Here is a 25,567-nt window from a genome sequence, read left to right on the forward strand (position 1 = left end):
CATCCATCAAATATAACGTAAGAATTTTATTCAAAACTAACAATAGAACTTCCGTAATTTTACACAACTCTGCATCAATCAATACCCCCAGTATCTACTCCAAATCTGGAATATATAGACTAAAATGCAATGAATGCAGCAGCTCCTACAGAGGTCAAACAGGACGCAATTTTATGATTAGATATTCGGAACACGTCAACGCGATGAGACACAATAAGTTCTCCGCCATGGGTGTACATATGCACGACACTAATCACAAATTTACCGACATTGAACAAGATATGGAAGTTCTTCAAACAGTAAACAAGGGACCCACAATGAATATCATTGAAAGTTGTTACATCAACTGCGACCAATATTTTAACCCCAATTATAATTTAAATGAGATTTACGAGAAACCCAATATTCTTTTTGATCTTTTAATCGATTGGCTTAAAAATACCAAACTATCGAAAAACAGTTCGATTTTCCAAGTAATCCGGAATACACACTCCCGTCAATTACCCCCACTACCCCATCCTTCCGCCCCGCCTTAGTTCCATTCCCCCGCAAGCGCTCCGCCTCCTTCCTTCCCCTCGCCTTCCCCTAGCCTCCTTTACCGTTGCTCACACACTTCGTCCGGCTCCGTCTGTGTAACAACACGTTCACATGCTGCTCAAGGTGAGTCAATCATCATTTAACGATTCTAATGTTTCCAGTAAATTCCATACATTGCTTCCAACATCTAACTTAGCTAATTTCTTCTTCAGGTTCAAATTGAAGTGGGAAGTCATCTCTAAATACATCGCGATCTTACATGATCAAAGTAAACTTCCCTGGAACCACCTAATATCTAAAGGAACAAATGTCATTCACATAGACAGCATACAACTGTAAAAATTCACCCGGATGCACACAGACTGAATTATGTAACGAACAGCCGGAATTTTAAGAATTTTATATCATACCAATTGTATCATAATTTTATCGTATTTCATGTATCACCACATTAATTGTATGTTATTTTATAATGTGTTAAAATGTGTTTTAGATGTTTTAGGAATGTATATCTTGTTTTAATTTGTACCCAAGGCTGATGATGGCACATAGATGCCGAAACTGGTACCATTTGACTATTTGACATGTGATTAAATCACAATAAAACGTCATTGTATTGAATAGGTGGACCTTGAAAAGAATTTAATTTTGTTGTAATCCCACTTCAATACGGAACCAATGAAATTCATAACTATAAGTAATCCATCAACAAATCCTACGAAATTGGACCTGTGATAACTGGTTTTCCGTTTAAGATTTGGTCACAGAATTGGCTGAGAAAACTGTTTCCTTTGTTGGTACCATAAACAGAAATAAAGCTCAAATTCCAGCTTAATTGAAAATGACAAGAAAGTGTGCACCCGTTACAAGTTTGTTTACTTTCAGGAAAAGAAGCAACACTTGTTTGTTATGTCCTTAACGTAAACAGAAATGCAATACTGATATCCAGTCTCCATTATGACGATGCTATTGATCCAGAAACCAGAGATAAAAAGAATCCTGAGATAGTTGCATTTTACAACCAAACGATAGGCGGCGTTCATACAAATGACAAACTGAGCAAATCCTACTACGTCGCCTTGAACACAAAACGGTGGCCCCTACTAGTTTTCTTTTTTCATGCTGAATGTGGCAGCTATCAATGCTTTCATAATTTTCACAGCCAACGATGAAGGGAAGATAAAACGAAGAGAATTCCTTTGGAAGAAGTCAGAAAGTCTTGTTGAGGAGAATGTCCAGCGAGGAGGAACACTGGAGGAACTCTGCGAGAAAATTGGCAAGCGAACACAAGTTGCAACTCGTGAAGATGAAGGACAACCTGAGAAGAAAAGATGCAGACTCTGGTTGAAAGAAAAGCGAACTTGTGGAACTTGATATATGTGTGAGTTTTGCAAACAATTTGTGTGCACATAGTAGTGAAGGGATATTAGATTCATTTGATTCTGTTTACGTTACTGAACTGGTACAGTGGTCCCGTTCACAGCGCATTAAGAGTCACCATTCCTATTACAGCTGAGTAGCGTGTACTGATAGACAGCAGCAAAAGCATTTAATGCTCGCTGCTGCCACCTGGTCTTTATTCTATGAAATGCTTTCCTATGCATCATCCAGCTTTCAGATTCAGGCTTCTCCTGCTGCCACCTCTTCACATCAACCGTGACAAATTCATTAACTAAGTACATAAAATTAGATGAAAAATATCCGATATCCAGTCTCCATTATGATGCTGATCCAGAAACCAGAGATAAGAAGAAACCTGAGATAGTTACATCTTACAACCGAACGAAAAGCGGCGTTCATACAAATGATAAACTGAGTGAGGTGGTAAATTCTCTCTCAATCGTTTGCCTAGTCTTTTCTTAAATGATTTCAAGGAATTTGGGAATTTCACAGTATTCACTGTTTTTTGATTCAAAATCTTTTTAGCTGAGTAATTTCATCAGTTGGCTCAATTACTTACTGTCCATGCACACCAGAGATCTTGTGATTCAATTATTGGAAGTCTTGGGCAATGATGAGACATACGAACCGAGAATTCAGATTGGTTCTCCCCAATATAAGACAGTTAATTTTGGGTGGTCACGAGCATGACTCGTAGTCGTAGGGTAGGCTAGAGGACTGAGTTAAATTAATTGTCAAATGTCAACTAAGTTATAATACTAAGATTCATTGAACTAATAAATAGAATAACCTAACAGCCTACCTACCGGTACTTACTAGCCACTCTGAAATATTATATTTTGACTAACTTTTTGACACTGAAAATAAATCCAACTATAATTTAAACCTCCCTGTGAGAAGAAGTCAGTGAATGCAAGTGGGCATTATTTTCAAATGAGCTGAGAGCAGGAGTCCATTATAACACATGATTCTTTCAGTGAATCATGTCTTTGTACGTCTTGTCCACGGTGGAAGTTCAGCATCCCGCCAATGTCTAGTGTTCCGATAATGAATCGTGTGTGTTGTGTCTCACTGATCTGTGAGTGCACCACTCAGCACCGTCTGCTGCGAGTCAGCTGAATCGTGCTACGAGCCTGCCGTTAGTGCGATTCGATTCACTCGGACAGTTGAAATAATTGATATACTGCTTCGAATCATACATTCAGCAGCCAATACTAGTGTACAGCATTCAAAATACATATGTTCCCATTGCAGATCTACAGTATGCAGTCACGAACTTTCATCTTGATTCAGTATCAACTTCTTACTGTAAACTCATGTTTTTATTATCAAGTTTTTGTATTTTTCTACTGTGAATTTATTTTGGCTGTTTTATATTATACATTTCAGAAGGTAAATGTGATTTAACTTCATTTCTGAGATATTTAAATGTGCACTAACAGACAATATGAGCAAATCACTTATAGACAAGAATTTGCACAGTGAAAACTCTGTAATGGGCAAGAAATGATTTAATAGCAATTTTCACTCTAAAATAAATGTTAAAGAATAACAATGTCGTCTATCCCCTCAATTGCTGTATTTTCATGGCTTACAGTGATATTAACGGGGATGCGTATTTCTCAAATACGCGCAACCATCCATGCAACTTCCAAAAGAGCGCTGATCGGAGGTTTAAGAAAAGACTAGGTAACAAATTGATAGGGAGTCAGCCACCTGGGGGGGCCGTCATAAATGCAGATTATCAATTGACTGATTGAAGCAAATATCCAACTATATCTTACATAAAGCAGAGACACTTATAATCACGAAGTTACTGATTTCTTTGAAGTTTTTTTTTTTTAACAAGTTGCTTCACGTCGCACCGACACAGATAGGTCTTATGGCAACGATGGAGCAGGAGTGGGAAGGAAGTGGACGTGGCCTTAATTAAGGTACAGCCTGGTGTGAAAATGGGAAACCACGTAAAACCATCTTAAGGGCTGCCGAGAGTGAGGTTCGAACCCACCATCTCCTGAATACTAGATACTGGCACTTAAGCGAGTGCAACTATCAAGCTTGATCTTTGAAGTTTCAACAGAAAATGTACCTTATAAGTAGGGACCTGAAAAAAATCGCATTTGCGATAAATGCGAATTTTTGAATCTTGTACTGAATCCAAGCCTACGGTAATTCTAATATGGAATAAAATCATTTTTACATGTAAATAGAAGTGCGACAAAATGCGAATTGTGACCCAAAATGCAAGATTAGTATGAATACGCGATTTTGGTGCGAATTCTGCGAAAATGTGCTATTTTACTGGCGACAACAACATATTTCGGCAAAATTGTCAGAAATACTCAAAATATGATACATAAATCTTTCGACCGTTCCGATCGATAAAGAAAAGTAGCCGATCGACTGCTGTTTGCTGACTTTAATCGATATTTACAATGGGAATAGCAAGGGGAATAAGATCTGTATCGATTATTATCGAAATGTAAATCGAGTGTCATGGAAATAACGAGATAGATGCAGTGTTGTTTTACTGTTGTTCTCTTTGGTTCAAAACTGAAACTAGTGAAGAGTAGAAAGTCGAGCTATTGTTTAGGTTATGGGGCGCACGGCAAAAACTGCGCACGAAAGGGCTCAGCAATATGCAAAGGATGGTTTATATGCCACAGATTCAATGACAGTGTTTTGCAAGTATTGTAATTGCCGAGTTGGGTGGGAAAAAAAGGATAGCATTGTGAAACATGTTAAATCTGAAAAACACGTGGGTAAGCGACGCGATAACGAAAGTTTAATCCCTGCTGCTAGTACGTCTCAAAGAAAGCAATCTTCTGTGCTTACACAGTTAGATAGTTGTAAAAGACGAAAAATTTTCAGAGATAACTTCTCGAAATGCACAGTTGAAGTATTTGCCAAAGCAAATATACCTCTGGAAAAGCTAGAGAACAAAGAGGAGCCTGGATCACCGAGTTTTCAAATGAAGAGCTGCCATGCGTGAGAACTCTACGTGAAGTATATTTACCGGCTAAGTTTCGATTTCATTGATCGAGTACGGTTTAGGTATTACGACATCGAAACCACGCGCAAAATTGAAGGATACCGAATTTGAGTGCGATTTCCATATCGAACTATCTTACCCGTACCCAATTGACCCAGTAATTTTAAATTATTTTGTTATAATTTAAAGTCTTTCTTCCTTTCTAGAAGTTGCATCTGACCACCAGAAAAGAACAACAGAGGCTCTAGTGGGGAAGAACATCAACATACTCTGTGATGAAACTACAGATAGAATGGGCCGTTGTGTTTTTATCATCATATTCCAAGTCCCAGCCGGATCGAAAAGAGAGCTGCACGTTGTTTCTGTGAACTATTTTGATGCAGGAAATGCTACAAACTGCTCTCGTGCTGTTTTAGAAGCTCTGCGCAGTTATAGTGTACCATATGATGCAGTTAAAGTGTTTGTTAGTGACAGTGCCCCGTACATGACCCGGTGTTATGAAACATTAAGTGTGATCATAGGGGATCATTTAATGCATGTACAGTGCTGGGCACATAAGATCACCTTGGTTGGCAATAGTTGGGTTGCAGTGATGACAGATTTAAATCATGTGGTAGTAATGGTAAAGTCTGCATTTTTGAACACAAGAAAGCGAAAATAGAATTATTTACAATTCTTAACATCGAAGTATGGTGCTTCAAAGGAAGCAAAGCTTTTTCCTGCATCTGTCATAACCCGATGGAATAGCTGGTTTCAGGCTGTCTTCTATTTGAGTGCTAACTTTACTGATGTTACATTTTTCAAGATGTCTGACATGAAAGACATCAAAAACTGTGGTATTAAGTACCTGACTGATCTGAGTGACCGAGAAGTGAATAGGCTTCACTCCCACGTGGTTTTTGTCACAGATCATGCAGCTGGATTGGTTGACCTCCTTACTGAACTTGAAGGGTCTCTGTACCCTACACCTCATCTCCTTTACCCCAAACTGCAGAACCTTGACGCCAGTTTTACCTTAATTTGTTAGGGGAATTTTTCTGCAGCAACTAATGATGCTTTGATTAAGCTCACTCCTCTACAGCAGGCTGCATGTAGAGACACATTTGTCAAAGCTGCTCATTCTTCACAGTGCAAGCTAGCCACATTGAAAGCTAAAGACCCCAACCATAAGTATTTTGTGTCAATTTCTCAAGCTTTGCATCCAAAAAATATAATTTTGAATAACACTCATAAATTAGATGAGCTTGAGAAATTGTTTGGAGTAACAGATCTCTCACGAAACGATATCTGATCTGGTTACTGTTCTCTGAAACATGCAATTCAAACCCAGATGAAAGAAAGTGAAAAATGTGATGTCATGCTTGCATTAACTGCAGTTCAGACAGAGTTCAGCATATTTGCTAAATACTGTCTTGAGTTGTTGTGGACCCCAACGAACAATGTAGATAGCAAGCGCGTGTTGTCTCATTACAACACAGTGGTTACAGACATACGGTGCAATTTGAAGTACTGACAATACTTTCGTTTGAACAAGGAATTTGTATTGTGTGAACCAAGGACAATAACTGCACTTCATAAACTTGGAATCGTTAAAATTAATAATACCATGCGATTATTTTAACTTTGTAAATAGATGCTAATTTTGGAAAAATAGATGCTAATTTTGGAAAAAATAGATGCTAATTTTGAAACAAATAGATGCTAATTTTTCAGGTCCCTACTTATAAGTAATAGGATTTTTACTCACCATTTCAGACTAAAATAATTTTGTTGTGCAGACAGTCTCAAATTTCACCTTCACGAGTGGCATCTTACTTTCACTTGCCAATTTTCTCACCGAGTTCTAATGTGATTAAAGTTGCCTTTCGCTGGACATTTTCCTCGACAAGCGTTAAAATCCACACTTCAAATTCCCATCCATAGCACCACTAAATTCACCAAATCATTCCTTTGTATAGCAGTTGTTCTGTTGTATTATGTGGTACAGCGTTTATGTCCTTAATTTCTAAATGTACTGGGTGAGTTAGCCATGCGGTTAGGGGCATGCAGCTGTGAGCCTGCATCCGGGAGATAGTGAGTTTGAATCCCACTGTCGGCAGCCCTGAAGATGGTTTTCCGTGGTTTCCCATTTTCACACCAGGTAAATGCTGGGGCTGTACCTTAATTTGTAAGTCCTTCAAAATGGCGCCCGGTAATGACGACGTAGTGTTTTATTCTCCGAGTAAATTAACCGTAAAATGTGACGAAAAGTGCGGAAAATGTCGAAAATTAGTGAAAAATGAAATGTTGTGCGATTCATGTGATCGATGGTGGCATTATAAGTGCGGAAATTGCCCTAGAGACGTAAAAACTAATGAAAATGTTGACTGGATTTGTGAGCAGTGTGTTCGGAATGTTGTTGTTGGGGACGGCGTTGACGAAGCACCGAAAACAGTCGATGAGGAATATAAAAGTGCATTAGAAATTATAAACATTCTAAAAAAGGACAATGAGACTCTTAAAGTTGAAAATCAAGAATTAAAAGAAAGACTGCGATCGCTAGAATTCGGGACTGACCATTCTTCGAGTGATATACCGGTACAAGTAACAAACTCGAGCACATGGTGTCAAGTAGTTCGTGAATGGCCGGCTAAGAAGAAATCTACAACTGAATTTCCGGAAATAAACATTAGAAATAGGTTTTCTGCCCTAAATAATTTAATCCTGGAAGAAAGTGATCGAGCGCGTGAAACCAAATCATCGCGATCCGTTGCCGTGCCGAGTTTAAAATCTAGGCCTAGAATTCAGATTCAAGACCCAGTTAGGCCTAAATCAGCGAAGGTAGCTGTGTTTGGTGATAGCCAAGGAAGGGGAATTGCGGGAGTGATTAACGACGAGAATATAGCAGCAACCGGAGAAATATATCCAGAAGCTTCTATCAGCAGTGTTGTGGAAAACGTAGAAGCAGCAACTAGGAACTTCGGGAGCGGCGATGCAGTGCTTATCATCGGTGGGACGAACGACGTAGCTCGCGACGACGCCAAGAATGTAAGATCACAACTTAAACATACACTAGGGAAGCTGACCCACACTAACGTTTTTGTAGTGAACGTGCCCCACAGGCATGATTTGAGTAGAGACTCGTGTGTGAACACTGAAGTGGACAAGGTCAATACAGATATTGTTAAAATTTGTAAACATTTTCGGAATACTCAGGTTATTGAATGCAGCAGTTTTGAGAGATACTGTTATACAAAACATGGCCTCCATCTAAACAATTCAGGTAAACGAAAGATAGCAAATATTGTTCTAGATTTTATTAATCTTAAGATATGTACTGTAAAACAGGCAACTCTCTTGAGTTATAATACTGACCAGGAAAACTAGTAGAAAGAGCCAGCTGAACTTCAAGCTGGCTCAGTCAACTAGAAAAAGAAACTCAGGATAGTAAGGAATTTCAAGTTACCCAATTGCAACAGTCAAGTTTTAGGGAGGAAGGGGGTCTGAGATTGCTCTTGGTAAACTGTCAAAGTGTAGTAAATAAACAATTAAAATTCGGTACATTGATGGAATCTTATGAGACTGATGTGGTGATAGGAGCGAATCATGGTTGAAAGAAGGGGTGGGTAATAGAGAAGTATTTCCAGAAGGGTACACAGTCTATCGTAGAGACCGAGGAGATAAAAAGGGAGGGGGGGTGTTTATTCTGGTGAAGGAAACTTACTGTTCACATGAATGGTTTACTGATGAAAGGGATGAAATATTAGGGATAAAATTAGTTTGTGATAATATGAAGGAGGTGGGAATTATAGGAACATACAGGCCTGGAAGAAAGAGACATGGAAATCTTTGAAAAAATAATAGATTATACTCATAAAAACAATAATAATGATATGGTAATAATTGGGGGAGATCTAAATTTGCCTGAAGTTGAATGGAAAGGAGCTGCAAGTGAAGCCCATGAACAGAAACTGGCAAATAAGTTAATTTGGGAGGGAGGATTTACACAAGTAGTACAAGAACCGACTCGTCTCAATAACTTACTAGATGTATTCTTGGTTAAACCATGGGAAATTGTTGATAAAACTGAGGTAATTGAAGGAATAGGAGACCATAAGGCTGTAATAATGGATGTAGGACTCGTACCAAAAAGGCTTAATAAGAGGGTTACACAAGACAAGAAATTGTACAGAAAAACTAAAGTTGATGAATTTGGGACTTACCTTAAATCACAATTCAGTTGTTGGATAAGTGAAGGGAGTAACGTGGATACACTTTGGGCTAAATTTAAAGGAATTATTTGGGAAGGAGAGAAGAGATTTGTACCTGTTAAGAAGGGTAAAATGACCTCAGACCCTGTTTATTATACAAGGGAAATAAGAAAATTAAAAAGAAAATGTAGAATAGTAAACAGGAAAATCAAAGAGGGTAGGGAGAGTAGAGAAACTAGAAAACAGCTAATGAGGGAACTGAATAGAGTGAAAAAGGAAGCAAAAGAGAATTATATGAATGGCATACTTCAAGAGGGTAATGACCACAAAGGGAAATGGAAAAAGCTGTATTCATATATCAGGAATCAAAAAGGAAAAGGAGTCCAAATTCCTACAATGGTGGGAGAAGGGGGTGAACACTATTTAACAGATACTGAGAAAGCAAACCTATTTAGTAGGGAATTTAGAGATTCAGTAGATGATTGTCAAGAGTTGGAAACCGAAACAGAAGATAGAGAGGGAGAGAGAGGGAAACAAGAAGCTTCTCATTCACAAACGAAGATATTTTCAGAGAAATCCAACTGCTTCAGCAAGGAAAAGCTGCACGAAGTGATCAAATTACTGGGGAGGTGTTAAAGACAATGGGGTGGTACATAGTGCCTTATTTAAAATTTCTCTTTGACTATGTCATAAATAATAGTGTAATACCAAAGGAATGGAAGGAATCTATAATAATACCAATTTATAAAGGAAAGGGTGATAAAAGGAAACCAGAGGACTACAGACCAATCAGCCTGACCAGTATAGTTTGTAAAATTCTGGAGAGTTTAATATCGAAGTACATCAGAGGGATATGTGATGATAAAAATTGGTTCATGAGGAGCCAGTATGGATTTAGAAAGAAATTTTCTTGTGAGGCACAACTGGTGGGATTTCAGCAGGACATATCAGATCAGTTGGATTCAGGAGGTCAGTTAGATTGCATAGCCATAGATCTTTCCAAAGCCTTTGATAGAGCGGAACATGGAATATTATTAAAGAAATTGGAGGGAATAAGATTGGACGTAAGGGTTACACGTTGGATAAAAACATTTCTAAATTCAAGGGTTCAGAAAGTCAAAGTAGGAAATAATGTATCTCAGGAAGAGAAAGTTTGGAAGGGAATTGCACAGGGTAGTATAATCGGTCCGTTACTTTTCTTAATATACGCAAATGATTTAGGGAACAATATAACATCAAAAATAAGATTGTATGTAGATGACATAATTGTTTATAGGGAAATAAACAACATTGAGGATTGTTCAGAATTACAAAGGGACCTTGAAAGTATCCAACAATGGGTTGAAGAAAATAATATGAAGGTTAATGGAGGCAAATCAACTGTTACAACTTTTACAAACAGGAGCTTTAAAACTGAATTTGAATATACTTTGGATGAGGTAGTTATCCCAAAAGATGGCAAGTGCAAATACTTAGGTGTGAGATTTGAAAGAAATTTGCACTGGAAGGGTCATATTGATGACATTGTTGGGAAAGCATACAGATCATTACATGTCATAATGAGGCTACTTAAAGGATGCAACAAAGAATTAAAAGAAAAAAGTTACTTGAGTATGGTTCGTCCATTATTGGAATATGCAAACAGTGTTTGGGATCCTCACCAAGAATACCTAATAAAAGAAATAGATAGTGTGCAGAGGAAAGCAGCAAGATTTGTAACAGGGGATTTCAGGAGAAAGAGTAGTGTATCAGAAATGTTAAAGGAACTTGGGTGGGAAGCTTTAAGTAAGAGAAGGGAGAAAACTAGACTTACAGGATTATATAGAGCCTATACAGGAGAAGAAGCATGGGGAGATATCCGTGAGAGGCTTCAGTTGGAAAATAATTATATCGGCAGGACTGACCACAAATATAAAATTAGAAGGAATTTTAGCAGAAGCGATTGGGGTAAATTTTCATTCATTGGGAAGGGTGTGAAGGAGTGGAACAGTTAACCAGGGGTAGTGTTTGATCCTTTTCCAAAATCTGTACAGATATTCAAGAAGAGAATAAACAGCAACAGAGAAAATAAATGAAGTGTTAGAGGGCATTCGACCGGTGCAGGTTATTGTAAATAAAAAAAATGTGTGTGAATAAATTAATTCCATCCCCTGGTCTAAGGAGTTTGGACAGCCAAAGTAGGGGACTGCCTGTAGGGGTGAAGTACAGTGGGGACTTCGAGGGCCCTGGGACCGCTACGGTAGCTGTGAAGGCCCTTCAGGAACTCTGAAAAGTGGTGGCAAAAGGGGCTCTGGTTAAGACGCAGCAGGTTGTTATGCTACTTAGGATCCAGAACGGGTAAAAAAAAGGAAAAAAATAGTAAATAAATAAATGCAATGTAAATATTAATGTTATACCAGTTTTATAGTATCATTTGACGCAATTCCACATACTGTATATCAGTTGACTATATTTGTAAGTAGTACAGGAGATATTATAAGTAGAATTTTGTAAACAATATAAATTTATTAAGGATGAGCTGTGTGTTTAATAGAAAACATTGTTAGCGTAAATTGTATAATATTGTATTATAGGAAAAATTTTCTTCTCTTGTTAATTTAATATTTAGTGCTTGACAATAATGTATGTTAGTGTACCATTTGCCACCAAGGTAGACACCTCATTTGCAAATAAAGAGATTTTGATTTGATTTGATAATTAAGGTCATGGCTGCTTCCTTCCAACTCCTAGCCCTTTCCTATCTAATCGTCGCCGTAAGACCTATCTGTATCGGTGCGACGTAAAGCCACTAGCAAAAAAATAAAATAATAAATCTAAATATCAAGTCTAAGGAACTTAAACAATGTATTTCTTTTTTCAGTGTAAAATTTGGCAAATTATAATATTTTCTTCTGTAAAATATCTGCTATAACTGGTATATATTAGAGATTTCTATAGGAAGACATTTGTTAACTGTCACTGAAGAAGGCGATATGGGAAAAATCACTTGATACCGTGCAATACCATCACACGGGAATTCTGCAGTGCCACTAACTGTCCGGCTAGTTCCACGGCTGTATGCTAGAAGATACAAGGACAGGGGTTCAATGCTCAGCAACCATCCCATGGTGAACATCAATAAAGATATCAAAATTTTTCAGAAAACAAATGAAATGAAATACATAATATGGAAAAGAGCAAGCTGGAGGATATGATTGTCTATCTACTGATGTGATAAGATTCACTGGTGATGAAACAGTTCAACACCAGGCAAAAGAAAATCACCTTCAAAAATCCACACGTCAAATTCCCATGCATAGTACCACTAAATTTACCAAATCATTCCTTTGTATAGCATCACAGCTTTTTAATACTTTTGATCTTTACTGATTTACAAATTCTCCACAAATACCATGGTCCTCAAAAACACTCAAAAACTTGCTTCCCGGACAAATACAACAGCTCTTGGCAAGTACACGAATGAACCAACTATTCACATTTTTTTTCAGTTAATGACATTAACTGGTGGAGATTTTTTCTGTATACTGCATTTTCCAACAACACAGCATTGTTAGTAAGCCAGCATTTTTAAAAAACCCTTGCAGATTCTTTTCCTTGAAAATATACTATCTGATCAAAAGTATCCAGACACCCCTCTGAATAAGTAAATTAGAGCCTAGATGTCACCGAGCGAGTTGGCTGTACAGTTACAATCACGCAGCTGTGAGCTTGCATTCGGGAGACAGTGGATTCGAACCCCACTGTCGGCAGCCCCAAAGATGGTTTTCCGTGTTTCCCATTTTCACACCAGGTAAATGCAGGGGCTGCACCTTAATTAAGGCCATGGCCACTTCCTTCCCATGCTTAGCCCTCTCCTATCCCGCTCTTGCTGTAAAACCTATCTGTGCTGGTGCGATGTAAAGCAAATTTGGAAAAAAGATACCTGCAAAAAGGGTTGAGCGCGGGAGCTTAGCGACTTTGAACGTGAACTGGTTACTGGTGCCATAGCAGTAAACAGTCGGTCATTTCCATTACCGCCTTTCTGATGTTGCTCACGCTGAATGTCTGGGATATGATTGTGGAGAGGAAACAGGAAGCCACGACAAAACCAAGTTGAACATTTGTTGACCGTCAGGGACCACTGAGAATTGAAGAAGGTGTTATGGCAAAAATTACTTCATATCATGCAATACCATCGCACGGGAACCCACGGCTGTTTGCTTGAAGATACAAGGACTGGCGTTCAATGCTCAAGTACCATCCCATAAACTGCACATAACACCGGTGAATACTGAACACCGCGTTCAGAGGTGTAAACAGCACTGCCACTTGTCTGTGGATGAATGGAGAAACTTGAATGGGGGTGATGAATCATGTTATACTATGTAGCATTCAGACAGGAGGATGTGGGAGTGGTGAATGTACAGTGCCCGTACAGTGCCCACAGTGAAGTTTGATGGAGGTGGGTGACAGAGTGTGGATGATTCTTTTGTATAGAATGGACTTGATCCTCTTGCAATATTACTACAGAGTACCTAAAAGGTCGAAGGATGTGAGGACATTTTGACCAGCTGCATGCTGTCTACGGTAGAAGATCAGTTTGGAGATGATCACTGTCTTTCACCATTACAATTCTCTCCCTACCATAAAATGGGGTCTGTTCGCGAAACTTTTCTGGACAGAAAGGTTCCGAAAATGGACTGGCCAGCCGAAGGCCTGACCTCAATTTTATTGAACACATCTGGGTTGAAGAACAGCAACTTTGCTCTAGATCTCAAGGACCCACATTGCTAATTACACTTCCTATAGCTCTGCAGAACAGCTAACAGAACAAGTAATGGTTTCATAGTAGATACAGTACAAAAGATAGTACTTACAGTCTTCAAGAAGTAATTAGTAGAACATATGAAGATGAAATCCCATCTTGTGTATTGATTTTAAGTAGGCTTTTCATTCATTCATTCATTCATTCATTTATTCATTCATTCATTTATTCATTCATTTATCCATCCTTCCATCTCGTAGTATAGTTCTCAGTTTAACTGGCTGCCATCTGACTACAATTTTGGAACACAATAAAAAACAGGCATAAACTTATCTATACCATCCCATCGTCCAATGCGGTACACAAATTTTGTTCTTGTTTCTACAACACGACTGTGGAATAAGCTACCTAGCTCAGTCTGAGAAGCCACCCCTGCTAGATTCAGGAAACAGTGCCAGTAATATCTCCTCAATAACAATACCTGAATTTCTTAAATTGTAAATTGTTAGCGGTGGCAATTCTAAGTAGTTACCGGTATTTGATTATTTGTAGCTGGTAAGTATTAAAGGATTCAGTTGTATAAGTTAATAATTTTTTTTTTAATTTTTTACTACTTTGTGATTACCATCAACCTTGTCCTCATCATCATCCATATCCATCACTTCATTACTATCATTATGTGTATTGTAGTTCCATTATGTTAATAGTTGAAATTTCTATTTCTGATTATTACTGTATATACATTGTACTAAGCGGAGTGGCTGCTCATGTTAATGCAGTTAATGCACTACGGCTATGGAGCCAAGCTCTGCATTCGGGAGGTGAGCGGGTTCGAAACCCACAATTGGCTATCCTGAGAATGGTTTTCTGTGATCTCCCCATTTTCAATTCCAGCCAATGCTAGGACAGTTCCTATTCATAGGCCACAGCTGATTCCTTCCACCTCCTGGTGATGATGATGATGCTTGTTGTTTAAAGGGGCCTAACAACCTTCCACCTCCTTACCCAATTGCATTCACTATCACACTAGCTCCTCAAATAAGGTTGTCATCAGGAATGGCATCTGGCCGTAAAAACATGACATAAAATATCATCTCCCCTCACCCCTGACCCCGTATCAGGAAGCGGGACTAAGGCGATAGCCATACATACATTATATCTCAATCTGATTAGATGGCCCTAATCTTGCCAGAAAAAAATAAATCTCTTCTCATCTAATCTAATTGTGCACGTTATGACTGAGCAAGGGTGTCAACATTATTCATGTACAAATTTCACATATACAAAAGTTCAACAGCATTTGTTAGCATCAGTAAACTACGAGAATAATTTTGTATTGGAAAAAGTGTAAAATACGTACACCCAATATTTTCTAAATTATTCACGATTGTCCTTGAGATGGCAATGTCCAAAACTGAATGGAATGAATGTTGGATCCTGATGAAAGGAGGGAGACAGAGATATTTATGGTTCACAAGTGATACTGTACTGTTAGTTAACAATATTAATATACTGCAATATGTAGAAGGGGACCTACCAGAAAACTGCAGAAGGTTAAGTGTGAGAATGCATCTATAAGAAAAATAATGTGCAATAGATGGACTACTATAGGAGACATGGTGGTGTACTACTACAACCACCACTACCAACACCACCACCAATCATCATCTTGGAAATGTGGAGGACTACATCAACTCGGGACAGCTAATGAACTTCGAAGGAGGTATATGAAATTTTTCAAATAAACAAGATGGGCTGGAGGTCACTCAGAAGAAACTTAACAGTATTCAAATCAAATATGCCAGCTAACTTGAAAATAAATGTAATCTGAGTATTCTCCATGTTCATCTACAGTTGTGAAACATCGACAATAATTGAATTTTCCCAGGAAAAAATCCAGGCAGCGCAGAAATGCATGGAAAGTTCAACGCTAGGTTTCAGAAAGAAAGAAAGAAAGAAAGAAAGAAAGAAAGAAAGAAAGAAAGACAGCAGACAACATAATGTCCATTAACAAAAGTGCAGGGCATAATCAAAAGAGCGAGGATTCTGAAATGTCAGTGGGCAGGACACATATCCAGATGACCTGACAAGAGACTGGCAAAAGTAGTCCTGGAGTGAAGTCCATGAGAACTCGAAAACCAATGTAAACCATCAGACCAAATGGACACAAAAAACAACACCAACCTCGAATCCATATTTAACAAAACAATTTTTTTTTACACACATTCTTATATACTATTTCAGGCTCTTTCATGTCAAACACGAGAAGCTGACCTACATTAGTACATACCCTGCCAGCAAGCTCCAACTGTGAGCGTAGTATTAATGCCCTTTGTAGGATGAAGAGGCCAATCATCAATAATTTCAGGATTCTTCTTTTCTGCTTTGAAGGGCTGACCATCCACATACAAAGTAACATCTGGGAATTTCACAGAGACTGCATAGTGGTGCCACTCATTGTCACATACCTGTTTAGAATATTTCAATTAGACATTTTAATATCCAAAAGAGAGAACATATTGAGCATTTAACAATTATATCTATGCAATAATACAAATTTAATACTAAACTAATAAATGTAAAAGATGCTTAATTTTACTAGGTGCTGAAAGGTTTTTATCCCAAAAACAATCAGCGCTGGCTTAGACAACAGGTAATCCACATCAATTTGCATATTAATTTATGCAATCCAGTACTTGGTATGACTGTTGAGATAGACCTAACTAACAACATTTTTCAGCACAAGCTGAAGTGCTCACGTAACATTTATTCAGCTCATGAATATTAGGAAATACATGCTATACATGGACTTGTCAGGTCATGAACCTTCTGATGGGTGATTTAAGAAAGCTCTCACATTCTCCAAATGTATTCCATGCTAGAATTTTGCAATATTCAGGGCCTGTACTACAACTGCTGCACCGGCTTAGGAGTCCCAGCCAGCACAGACTTCTTTGTGATCTGTGATCGAAAGTGGGGTGGTCCCCCCTTCGAGCTTTTACTTTTTGCGGCTTTGCTCACAGGAGCAACAGCCGCCTTAGACGCAGCGATCGAAACAGGTTTAGATGATATAAGTGAGGAACCTGGAAGACTCTGTGCTACCTTTGTGTAGTCTAATGACTTGGTGGGTGCATTCATAGAATTGAACTTGCGGCACGCTTCCTGGTAGGAAAGACCATCCAGAGTCTTGATCTCCTGGATCTTCTCCCCGAGATATACCAGACAGTTCTGATCTTGGGGCAAATGAAGACCAGAGTAGTTAGTGCACCTGTAAGGATTTGTGCACTCTTCCGCACCGTGACCTCCTCTGCCACATGTAGCACATACAGACTGATTGGAGCAACGAGATACCACTTGCCCGAACCGCTGGCATTGATAGCAGTGCGTGGGAGGTGGGATGTACGGCCTCACATCGCAGTGATAGGTTGTTACCTCAACTTTTTCTGGTAACACTGACAATGTGAAGGAGACAATGAACGCACCCGGGGCAATGTCCTCGCCGTTGACTTCGCACGTAATGCGTCAGATGTGTCTCATGCCATGGCGCTTCATGTCTTCCATCAACTCAGTGTTCAAGATGAGACTGCGGTGGAAGACAACTCCACGAACCAGATTCAAGGTGTCATCCTTCTCCACTTTGACGGGAATATCGCCAAAGTGGTCGCACTTGAGCAACCGATCAGCTTGCATGGCAGTACAAGTCTTTAGCAACAAACTACCATTGCGTATTTTCTTCCAGTTTGCTGTAGACACCTTCTACTTGCCTACTAAACAAAATACACTTTACTAGCTTGGAGTCACTCCCATCAGTTCTGGTAGCAACCAGAAACCTAGGGAAGCTGGATCCCATTCCTTCACGCTGCACTTGTTCCCAGGGGGTTGAACCCCTCAAAGAATCAAAATTTAAAGACTTCGGTGGGGACCACCTTGGGCAGGCTGAGGACATTTCAAAGCCATGCCCAAAATCATCCTCCCCGAATGCCACCCACTCTGATCAGGGGCTTCTGTAGTCGAACCAAGCAGCCAAGGCAATACCCACCTGGTCATAGCAGGTATTGCCCGGGGTCTGATACACAAGTCGCAAACATGAGTGTGTCTTATACCATTTGAAATTATGCACGTAAGTTTTGCCAGCAGATGGCAGCATATGTATGCTTGTCATACAACATCTCGCAGGCACTTAGTCAGAGGCTGTTAGCGCATGATGGCACGTGTTGCATGACTGTACACAAGAAGAACAGCGTGCAGTTGTGCGTTTTTTGTGGGCCAAAGGACTGTCCACAGAAGAAGTGCATCGCAAAATGCATCCTGCCTATGGTGAAAACTGTTTGTCACAGAAAGCAGTGTTCAAATGGATCCAGAAGTTTAACCATGGAAGGAAAAGCATCAGAGATGGGGAGCGTCCTGGTCGTCCTGCGGAGGTGTCAACTGCAACCACATTGCAGCGTGTGGATCAACTCATCCGTAATGACCGGCGTGTGACGATTGATGACATAGCGCATGCTGTAGGCTGTTCACATGGAACCGCATGGAACATCGTGCATGAACAGTTGCAGTTTCGTAAAGTTTGTACACGGTGGGTGCCCCGCCAGTTGACTGAGCAACACAAACTGAACAGAATGGGTCTTTCCTTGCAGCATCTCACTCGGTACACAGAGGAACGAGAGGATTTCGTGGCACGAATTGTTACGGGGGACGAGTCTTGGGTTCACCATTTCACCACCTTCAACCCGAATCCAAACGATCGTCTATGGAAATGGGAACGCACAGTCCTGACTTAGCCCCCAGTAATTTTCATCTGTTTGGGCCCCTAAAAAGTCATTCGGATGGCCGTCATTTTGATACAGATAATACTGTAATCTATGAGGTTACACGTTCGCTGCGACAGCAACCGAAGGACTTCTTTGCTGCTGGCTTTCAAGGACTTATAAAGAGATGGGAAAAGTGCATGAATATACAGGGTGAATATGTGGAAAAGTGAAATAAATGTCAGAAATTTACTTTGATTATTTTTTATTCAATTCAGTTTTGCGACTTATTTATTGACTCACCCTTGTAAGTAAGTGCATAGTCCACCTTCCTTTCATCAATTCCTGTTTTGGCACGACTCCATATGGGTACGTCAAGAGAGCTTTGATGGGTGACAAAGTCAATGTCTATCGCGCGCAGGGATTGTTTATGTAAGTATGCAGTGCTGTGAGTATCCTTTTCTTTTTAAGTCACTATGAATAAATCGAGCAGTAAAAGACTTAGTGCAGATAGTCTAGATAATAAATCAAACAAGTCGGACAAAGATGATGTAGACGAAATATATAGTTATAGTGATTTTGAACCCAGTACAGGGCAAATAGCGATCTCGCATGTTCATCCACATTGATGAATTACAATCTTCAGCATACACTTCCCCATTGTACTCCTCCGGGTTTCCAAGCCAGCTGTTGCAATACTTATGACTGTCTTCAATGATACAGTCACCGGTTTTCCATGTTGCACATCGCTGCTAGGTTCTCTTACCCAAATTAAAAGTTATACAAACAATTATATACTTATTCAATATTCCATAACTACTAATTCTTCTTATAATATTATACTCTAACATCCTAATTTACCAAATTCACATGATTGTCATTACTTTTTATAACAACATTTTATACAAAAATGTCCTAACCTAATATTGGAAGATTGTCATTTACAAACATTTCCTGACCTAAAATCGGGGATCGTACATTTTTACGGCTCCAGTATGAACAAGCTAACACATCTCTCATAATCAACAGCATATAACGCGTCCCCGTAAAGGACGGTAACTACAGTATAACTGCGACCCCATACGGGGGCGCGTGTACGCGTACCATTCGTAATGACCAATACGACCCCATACGGGGTCACAATATTTTACCGAATATACATAATAAGTAAACTTAATATATCATAAATATATCCTCATTTCAGCGATCATTTGCTTGGTTACACTCACGGCACTAGACGGCAATCTTATGAATTTCGGTCTGGCACTCCAACGTGTTAAGAGAATAGGAAAGGTATATCAAGTCATGCTCAGAAATGCATGGAACAGGAATCTGACCATAAGACAAAATTTTATGAGTATTATTCGTAACCATTAAATCAAGAAGAGTGTGAGATGATGAGATGGCTCCGATAGTGTGGTTAGTGGGTTGTAGTGGCAATACTGCCATGTATTGTCATGTATTTCAGTAGCCTTCTACGACAGGCAGGGATTACCTGAGAATGTATTCAGCCCATCCTATCCACAGGGGGTCCAACACATGATACCAAGCCGCAATCCATGTCCACGCCAATGTCGCCCCATTTAGTCGCCTCTTACGACAGGCAGAGGATACCAGAGGTGTATTCTACAGCTGCGACCCCCACCCACAGGGGGTGTTACCCTTTTAGTTGCCTCTTACGACAGGCAGGGGATACCGTGGATGTATTCTTCATCTGCCTCCCCCACCCACAGGGGATAAAGTGTAATGTTAAAATATGCTAGGTTACTATATTTTCAACCTATTTATTACATTTAAATCTAAGAATTTCATTTTTGTCCGTATTGAACTGAGAATGGAAGATAGGAAACTTAAAAGGGTCCACCTTTTCAATACAAAAATGTTATAGTTTATTTACAACATATATTTACACTTGGAACTAGTTTCGACGCTGTTTGGCGTCATCTTCAGCCAAAATGTGGGAAATAGGCTAGCATGTAGACATTTATATTACACAAGGCGTTACATTAAACAATACACATCTTACGAGGAGATAAAAACAGGGACGAATATAGAAACAAATGAATCGTTGAGAAAGCAAAAGTTATAAATATTAAAAATAACCTTAACCACACATCTTGCAGTGCGAAAATATTCGCCTTGAATGATTCCTGAATACAAAACGCACGCGCACACACTTCTGAAGAGCCAGCAGGCAGGAAAAAGTAAAGTGAAACTTTACGAGTTTTTCTGAGAAGAGTTCATTTTTTCTATGTTCCGACTAACTAATGAAGTCTCCCTTGAGTTCCTGATAAACATACACAACAGGAAATTCTCCTTCACTCTCAACAATAGCTATAAAGACCAACGGTAAATTGCATTTTAAATATTGTGCAGAGACGTGAAAGCATGACCTTGAACATGATATAACTTCTTCATTTAACCCAATTTTTTACAAGGTGTTACATTAAACAATACACATCTTACGAGGAGATAAAAACAGGGACGAATATAGAAACAAATGAATCGTTGAGAAAGCAAAAGTTATACATATTAAAAATAACCTTAACCACACATCTTGCAGTGCGAAAATATTTGCCTTGAATGATTCCTGAATACAAAACGCACGCGCACACAAGGTCGAGCTGAATACCGGACCTGTGAAGATTACAAGATTATTTTGTGCATCTACAGAATGGTGGTGTTAATGAAGCTATGTAATATAGAGAGAGACTTTCAAAAGGTGGTTAAATGAAGAAGTTATATCATGTTCAAGATCATGCTTTCACGTCTCTGCACAGTATTTAAAATACAATTTACCGTTGGTCTTTATAGCTATTGTTGAGAGTGAAGGAGAATTTCCTGTTGTGTATGTTTATCAGGAACTCAAGGGAGACTTCATTAGTTAGTCGGAACATAGAAAAAATGATGAACTCTTCTTAGAAGAACTCTTAAGGTTTCACCTTACTTTTTCCTGCCTGCTGGCTCTTCAGAAGTGTGTGCGCGTGCGTTTTGTATTCAGGAATCATTCAAGGCAAATATTTTCGCACTGCAAGATGTGTGGTTAAGGTTATTTTTAATATGTATAACTTTTGCTTTCTCAACGATTCATTTGTTTCTATATTCGTCCCTGTTTTTATCTCCTCGTAAGATGTGTATTGTTTAATGTAACGCCTTGTGTAATATAAATGTCTACATGCTAGCCTATTTCCCACATTTTGGCTGAAGATGACGCCAAACAGCGTCGAAACTAGTTCCAAGTGTAAATATATGTTGTAAATAAACTATAACATTTTTGTATTGAAAAGGTGGACCCTTTTAAGTTTCCTATCTCCTATTTATTACATGTTAAAAACATTAAAATATGTTATAAAGTTGTCTGACATGCCACAGAAGCCTTGTTCGTGTGTCGCCTAGTGGCACGCATGTCATATAGGTTTGCCATCCCTGGGCTAGGTAAACAACTGATAGGAAATCTGCCACCTAGGCGAAAACAGCCCTAAATGCAGATCATTGACGACTGATTCTACCCATTAAATACCAAGCTCAGAAACATGCCGCCACCCTTGTCTTCCATATAACCAACAACGTAACGCACTCTGTTACAGCTGTACAACTGCATAAGCAAGTTCATCACTACTGTAATAGATCTAGCTCAGATGTTCATAATACAAGCATGATCTCTACCAGATATGGTATATTTGGTGCACTATATAGGGATCAATCAATTTCCTTTTTCAATAGTTTACCACCCAATATCAGAGCCCTATTAAACTACTGTTCATTTCAATCCCATCTGAAGTAGTATTCGTGGTCACAACTCCATATTATTAGCTGTTAATATGGACATATTTCTTAGTTTTAACACATGGGCGGCGGGCCCCGAGAAATCTCGTAGTACGCTCGCCAGCGGTAGGTGACGGGCCCCGAGAAATCTCCGTTTTATTCACGACATTGTTTTCGGTCTTCCTGCGACATCTCTTGACCATATATTGAACTATTTTGAACTTGCACATTGAGTAGAATAAATCGTAGATATATATCTGCCACTTTTTTTTTATTCACGGCCTCTTTTATTATTTGATTTAGTTATGAAACGTCGACTGTCTTTCTGCCGGTTCAGTCAATGACAAGATGGAGCGCCCGCGGAATACGGTGTTAGTTGACGACGATAAGAATTATATGCCGATGAACGTTCAAATGGATATAGTGACAATGAATAAGTGGAAACTGAATGTGAGAGTGATAGTGGAAGTGATATTCAAGCCTCTACACGCCCTAATTTACCTAGTGTGCTTATTCAAGTGACTGATGACGACAACGATGTAAACATCACCGATGTGTTGATGAATTAACATGCATTTGCTTGCTTATCTTAGATATGTTGAAGTACTACTAGGGGCATTGGTTGAGTACTCATACCAACTTTAAAGATAAAATCTTGACTGGTTTAATATTTATGTACATTTTTATAATCAAGTGCACCCTAGTATGCTTAGTAGAAAGATGTCCGGTCCAGAGGGTATGTGACAAGCTCAAGCATCCGGTCAGCAATGTGTTAACAGAGCGTATAGAAGAGAAAGTGTGATCACTTCACCAGTTTCAGTGGTTCAGATGCACAGTGGCACTATCTGCACTACACAATCACAGTATTGCGTTCTGCAATGTAAGATGCTATTAAAAATAAGTTATATTTGCGAGCAATTTTTGAACAAACACGTGGCATTTCTTATGCAGCACCCTACGTAATTTCTTTACCATTGCAATATATATATATGTATAGAAGAGAAAGTGTGATCACTTCAAAAGTTCAGAGGTGTATATATAGGTAAACATATTACAAGTAGCTAAATTCAGCTCTAGACACAAAGAAAAATACAGCATTCATAGCATTATCTTGTCAATGATCAGGGACAGGTCGACAAGTGCAAGAAGTTTTTACACCAAGGGAGACCATTCTTCCCAAAACTATGACCTAGACTTTTAACTGGCTTTAATTCTCGGTATGCAACCTCACCAAGAGCTAGACATTAAAGTGTATCCTGTTCCTCATCTTTAGGGTACATGAAAGTCATCTCAGCTGCGTAAATTCAGTCTCTTTGCTGTTAATTACAAATTTATCAGCCTTAATAATGTGCTTGTCGCAAAAATTAACATCACACACAGAACAACAGTGAGATTTCTGTTCTTTGGGGAATAGCATCTATCCATTTCAGAAACACGTTGCTCTTTTGTGGATGGTATAAAGAAATGTCTTACCTCATTATCAGAGTTGGGAAGTAATTGAGTAAAAGTAATCAATCAATTGTAACAATTTTAACTTATCTCAAGTATCACTATAGTAATTGTATTTTATAATGTGTTAAAATGTGTTTTAGACGTTTTAGGAATATATATATATATTGTTTAATTTGTACTTAAGGCTGATGATGGCACATAGATGCCGAAACTAGTACCATTTGATATGTGATTGAATCACAATAAAACGTCATTGTATTGAATAGGTGGACCTTGAAAGAATTTAATTTAATTTATTGTAATCCCACTTCAATACGGAACCAATGAAATTAATTGTAATGATTATATTTTTATAAATTTTTACTTGTAATCGTTACTTTCTAGTAACTGATATACAGCAGAAAAAATAAATGATGAAGATAACTTTTCAGTTCTACTACAGCAGAACCAATAATTTCGCAAGTTCTGGATGAGGTACTTTCTAACCTCTCCAGTACTTCCCATTACATCATACTTATCCCAGCAATGTTCAAATGCTTTAAAATCAAGCAGGTATTCCTTCAAGTGCTCCAGTATGGCATCTTTTCAGTAAATCCAATAAAAAAAAAAAATAAAAAAAAAAAGAGGGGGGGGGTCAAAGCTTAGCAATGAGAATGTTAAGAATATAGAATGTAATGAACGAATGTGTAAAGTAAATAGCAAATTATTTGAAATACCCCAAGTCATTAAGTTAAATAAAAATAATAGGGGAAAATCCTTTTGAAAGTCTCAAGGTATCATGTTTAGTCTGCCCTAGTGATGATAGCCGTTTAATATATGCTGAAAAAAACCACACACAAAATTAATAACACACACGCAGACTTAGAGGTAAGTCTGCGAAAACCAGTCTTCAGATATGCCTCTCTTTGAGTATGGCCGGTAAGTCTGCTGAAAAAAGTCTGCAGGCAAGTCTCTGACATACTGGCGCTGCTTGAATTCAGCCGGAGACTTCGCGATGAAAGCGCTCTTTCTCAGACTTGCAGCAGAAAATGAAGACTTGGTACCTACAAAGATGAAACTGCAATATTTTCTTAAGTGTCTCCTTTGCAGAGCAAAACATTAAGTCCAAGTTACACCTAATCTTCCATACTGTGCCGCATCAGAGCCATGAATTAGTGACCCAGGCACATACATTCAAAATTTTATTAGAACATGTTCTGTATTTGGCGTGTGCGGATCCAAGAGGGGAAACGTGTGTGCACTGAAAGCCAGGGGAAGTTCCATCCAAGGAGTGAGTGCAATAGAGATAACTGTGTGACGGGAACAGAAGAGGGCAGGTCTCGCTCGCATACCACGTGATAATGCCGTGGGGACGAAAATCGCAGATAGCCAACATTCCGCACAGAAATTTTATGTGGGAAGCCCGCCTAACGGGACAAAAAGGTGAGGAGAGATTAAATTTTCATCTCAAATTATACTATGATTAGGAGAACAAATGACACAACATGCATTTTTGGAATTAGGTAGAGAGATTATCCAGGAGTAGTATGCTAAATATCCCGTGGAATTCAAATTACGCAGTAGTGACTATCACATAAAGAAAGCGTCCCCACGCGATATACGGAACACATGGCCTGTCGCGGCGAATCCCGCAATTGCTTAGAGGCAGGGATGATGCTATGGATATTGCAAGAAAGTTGGCGAGCAGATCAGTTTCCGCATACAATCAAGATTCATGGAATACGTTTAGCTACCTCTC

The 25,567-nt window shown here is 38.9% G+C and overlaps 1 protein-coding gene across 2 annotated transcripts in view; it reads right to left on the reverse strand.

Moving 5' to 3' along the window:
- Cals (calsyntenin-1) overlaps positions 1 to 25,567 on the reverse strand; it is a 466,513-nt gene that overhangs the window by 232,572 nt on the left and 208,374 nt on the right. For both annotated transcript variants that reach the window (XM_067140904.2, XM_067140903.2), the window contains exon 9: positions 16,155 to 16,332. In XM_067140904.2, the coding sequence (XP_066997005.1) occupies positions 16,155 to 16,332 (178 nt within the window). The remainder of the gene's footprint in view (positions 1 to 16,154; positions 16,333 to 25,567) is intronic.

Source organism: Anabrus simplex, chromosome 2 (assembly GCF_040414725.1).
Source record: "Anabrus simplex isolate iqAnaSimp1 chromosome 2, ASM4041472v1, whole genome shotgun sequence".
NCBI lineage: Eukaryota > Metazoa > Arthropoda > Insecta > Orthoptera > Tettigoniidae > Anabrus > Anabrus simplex.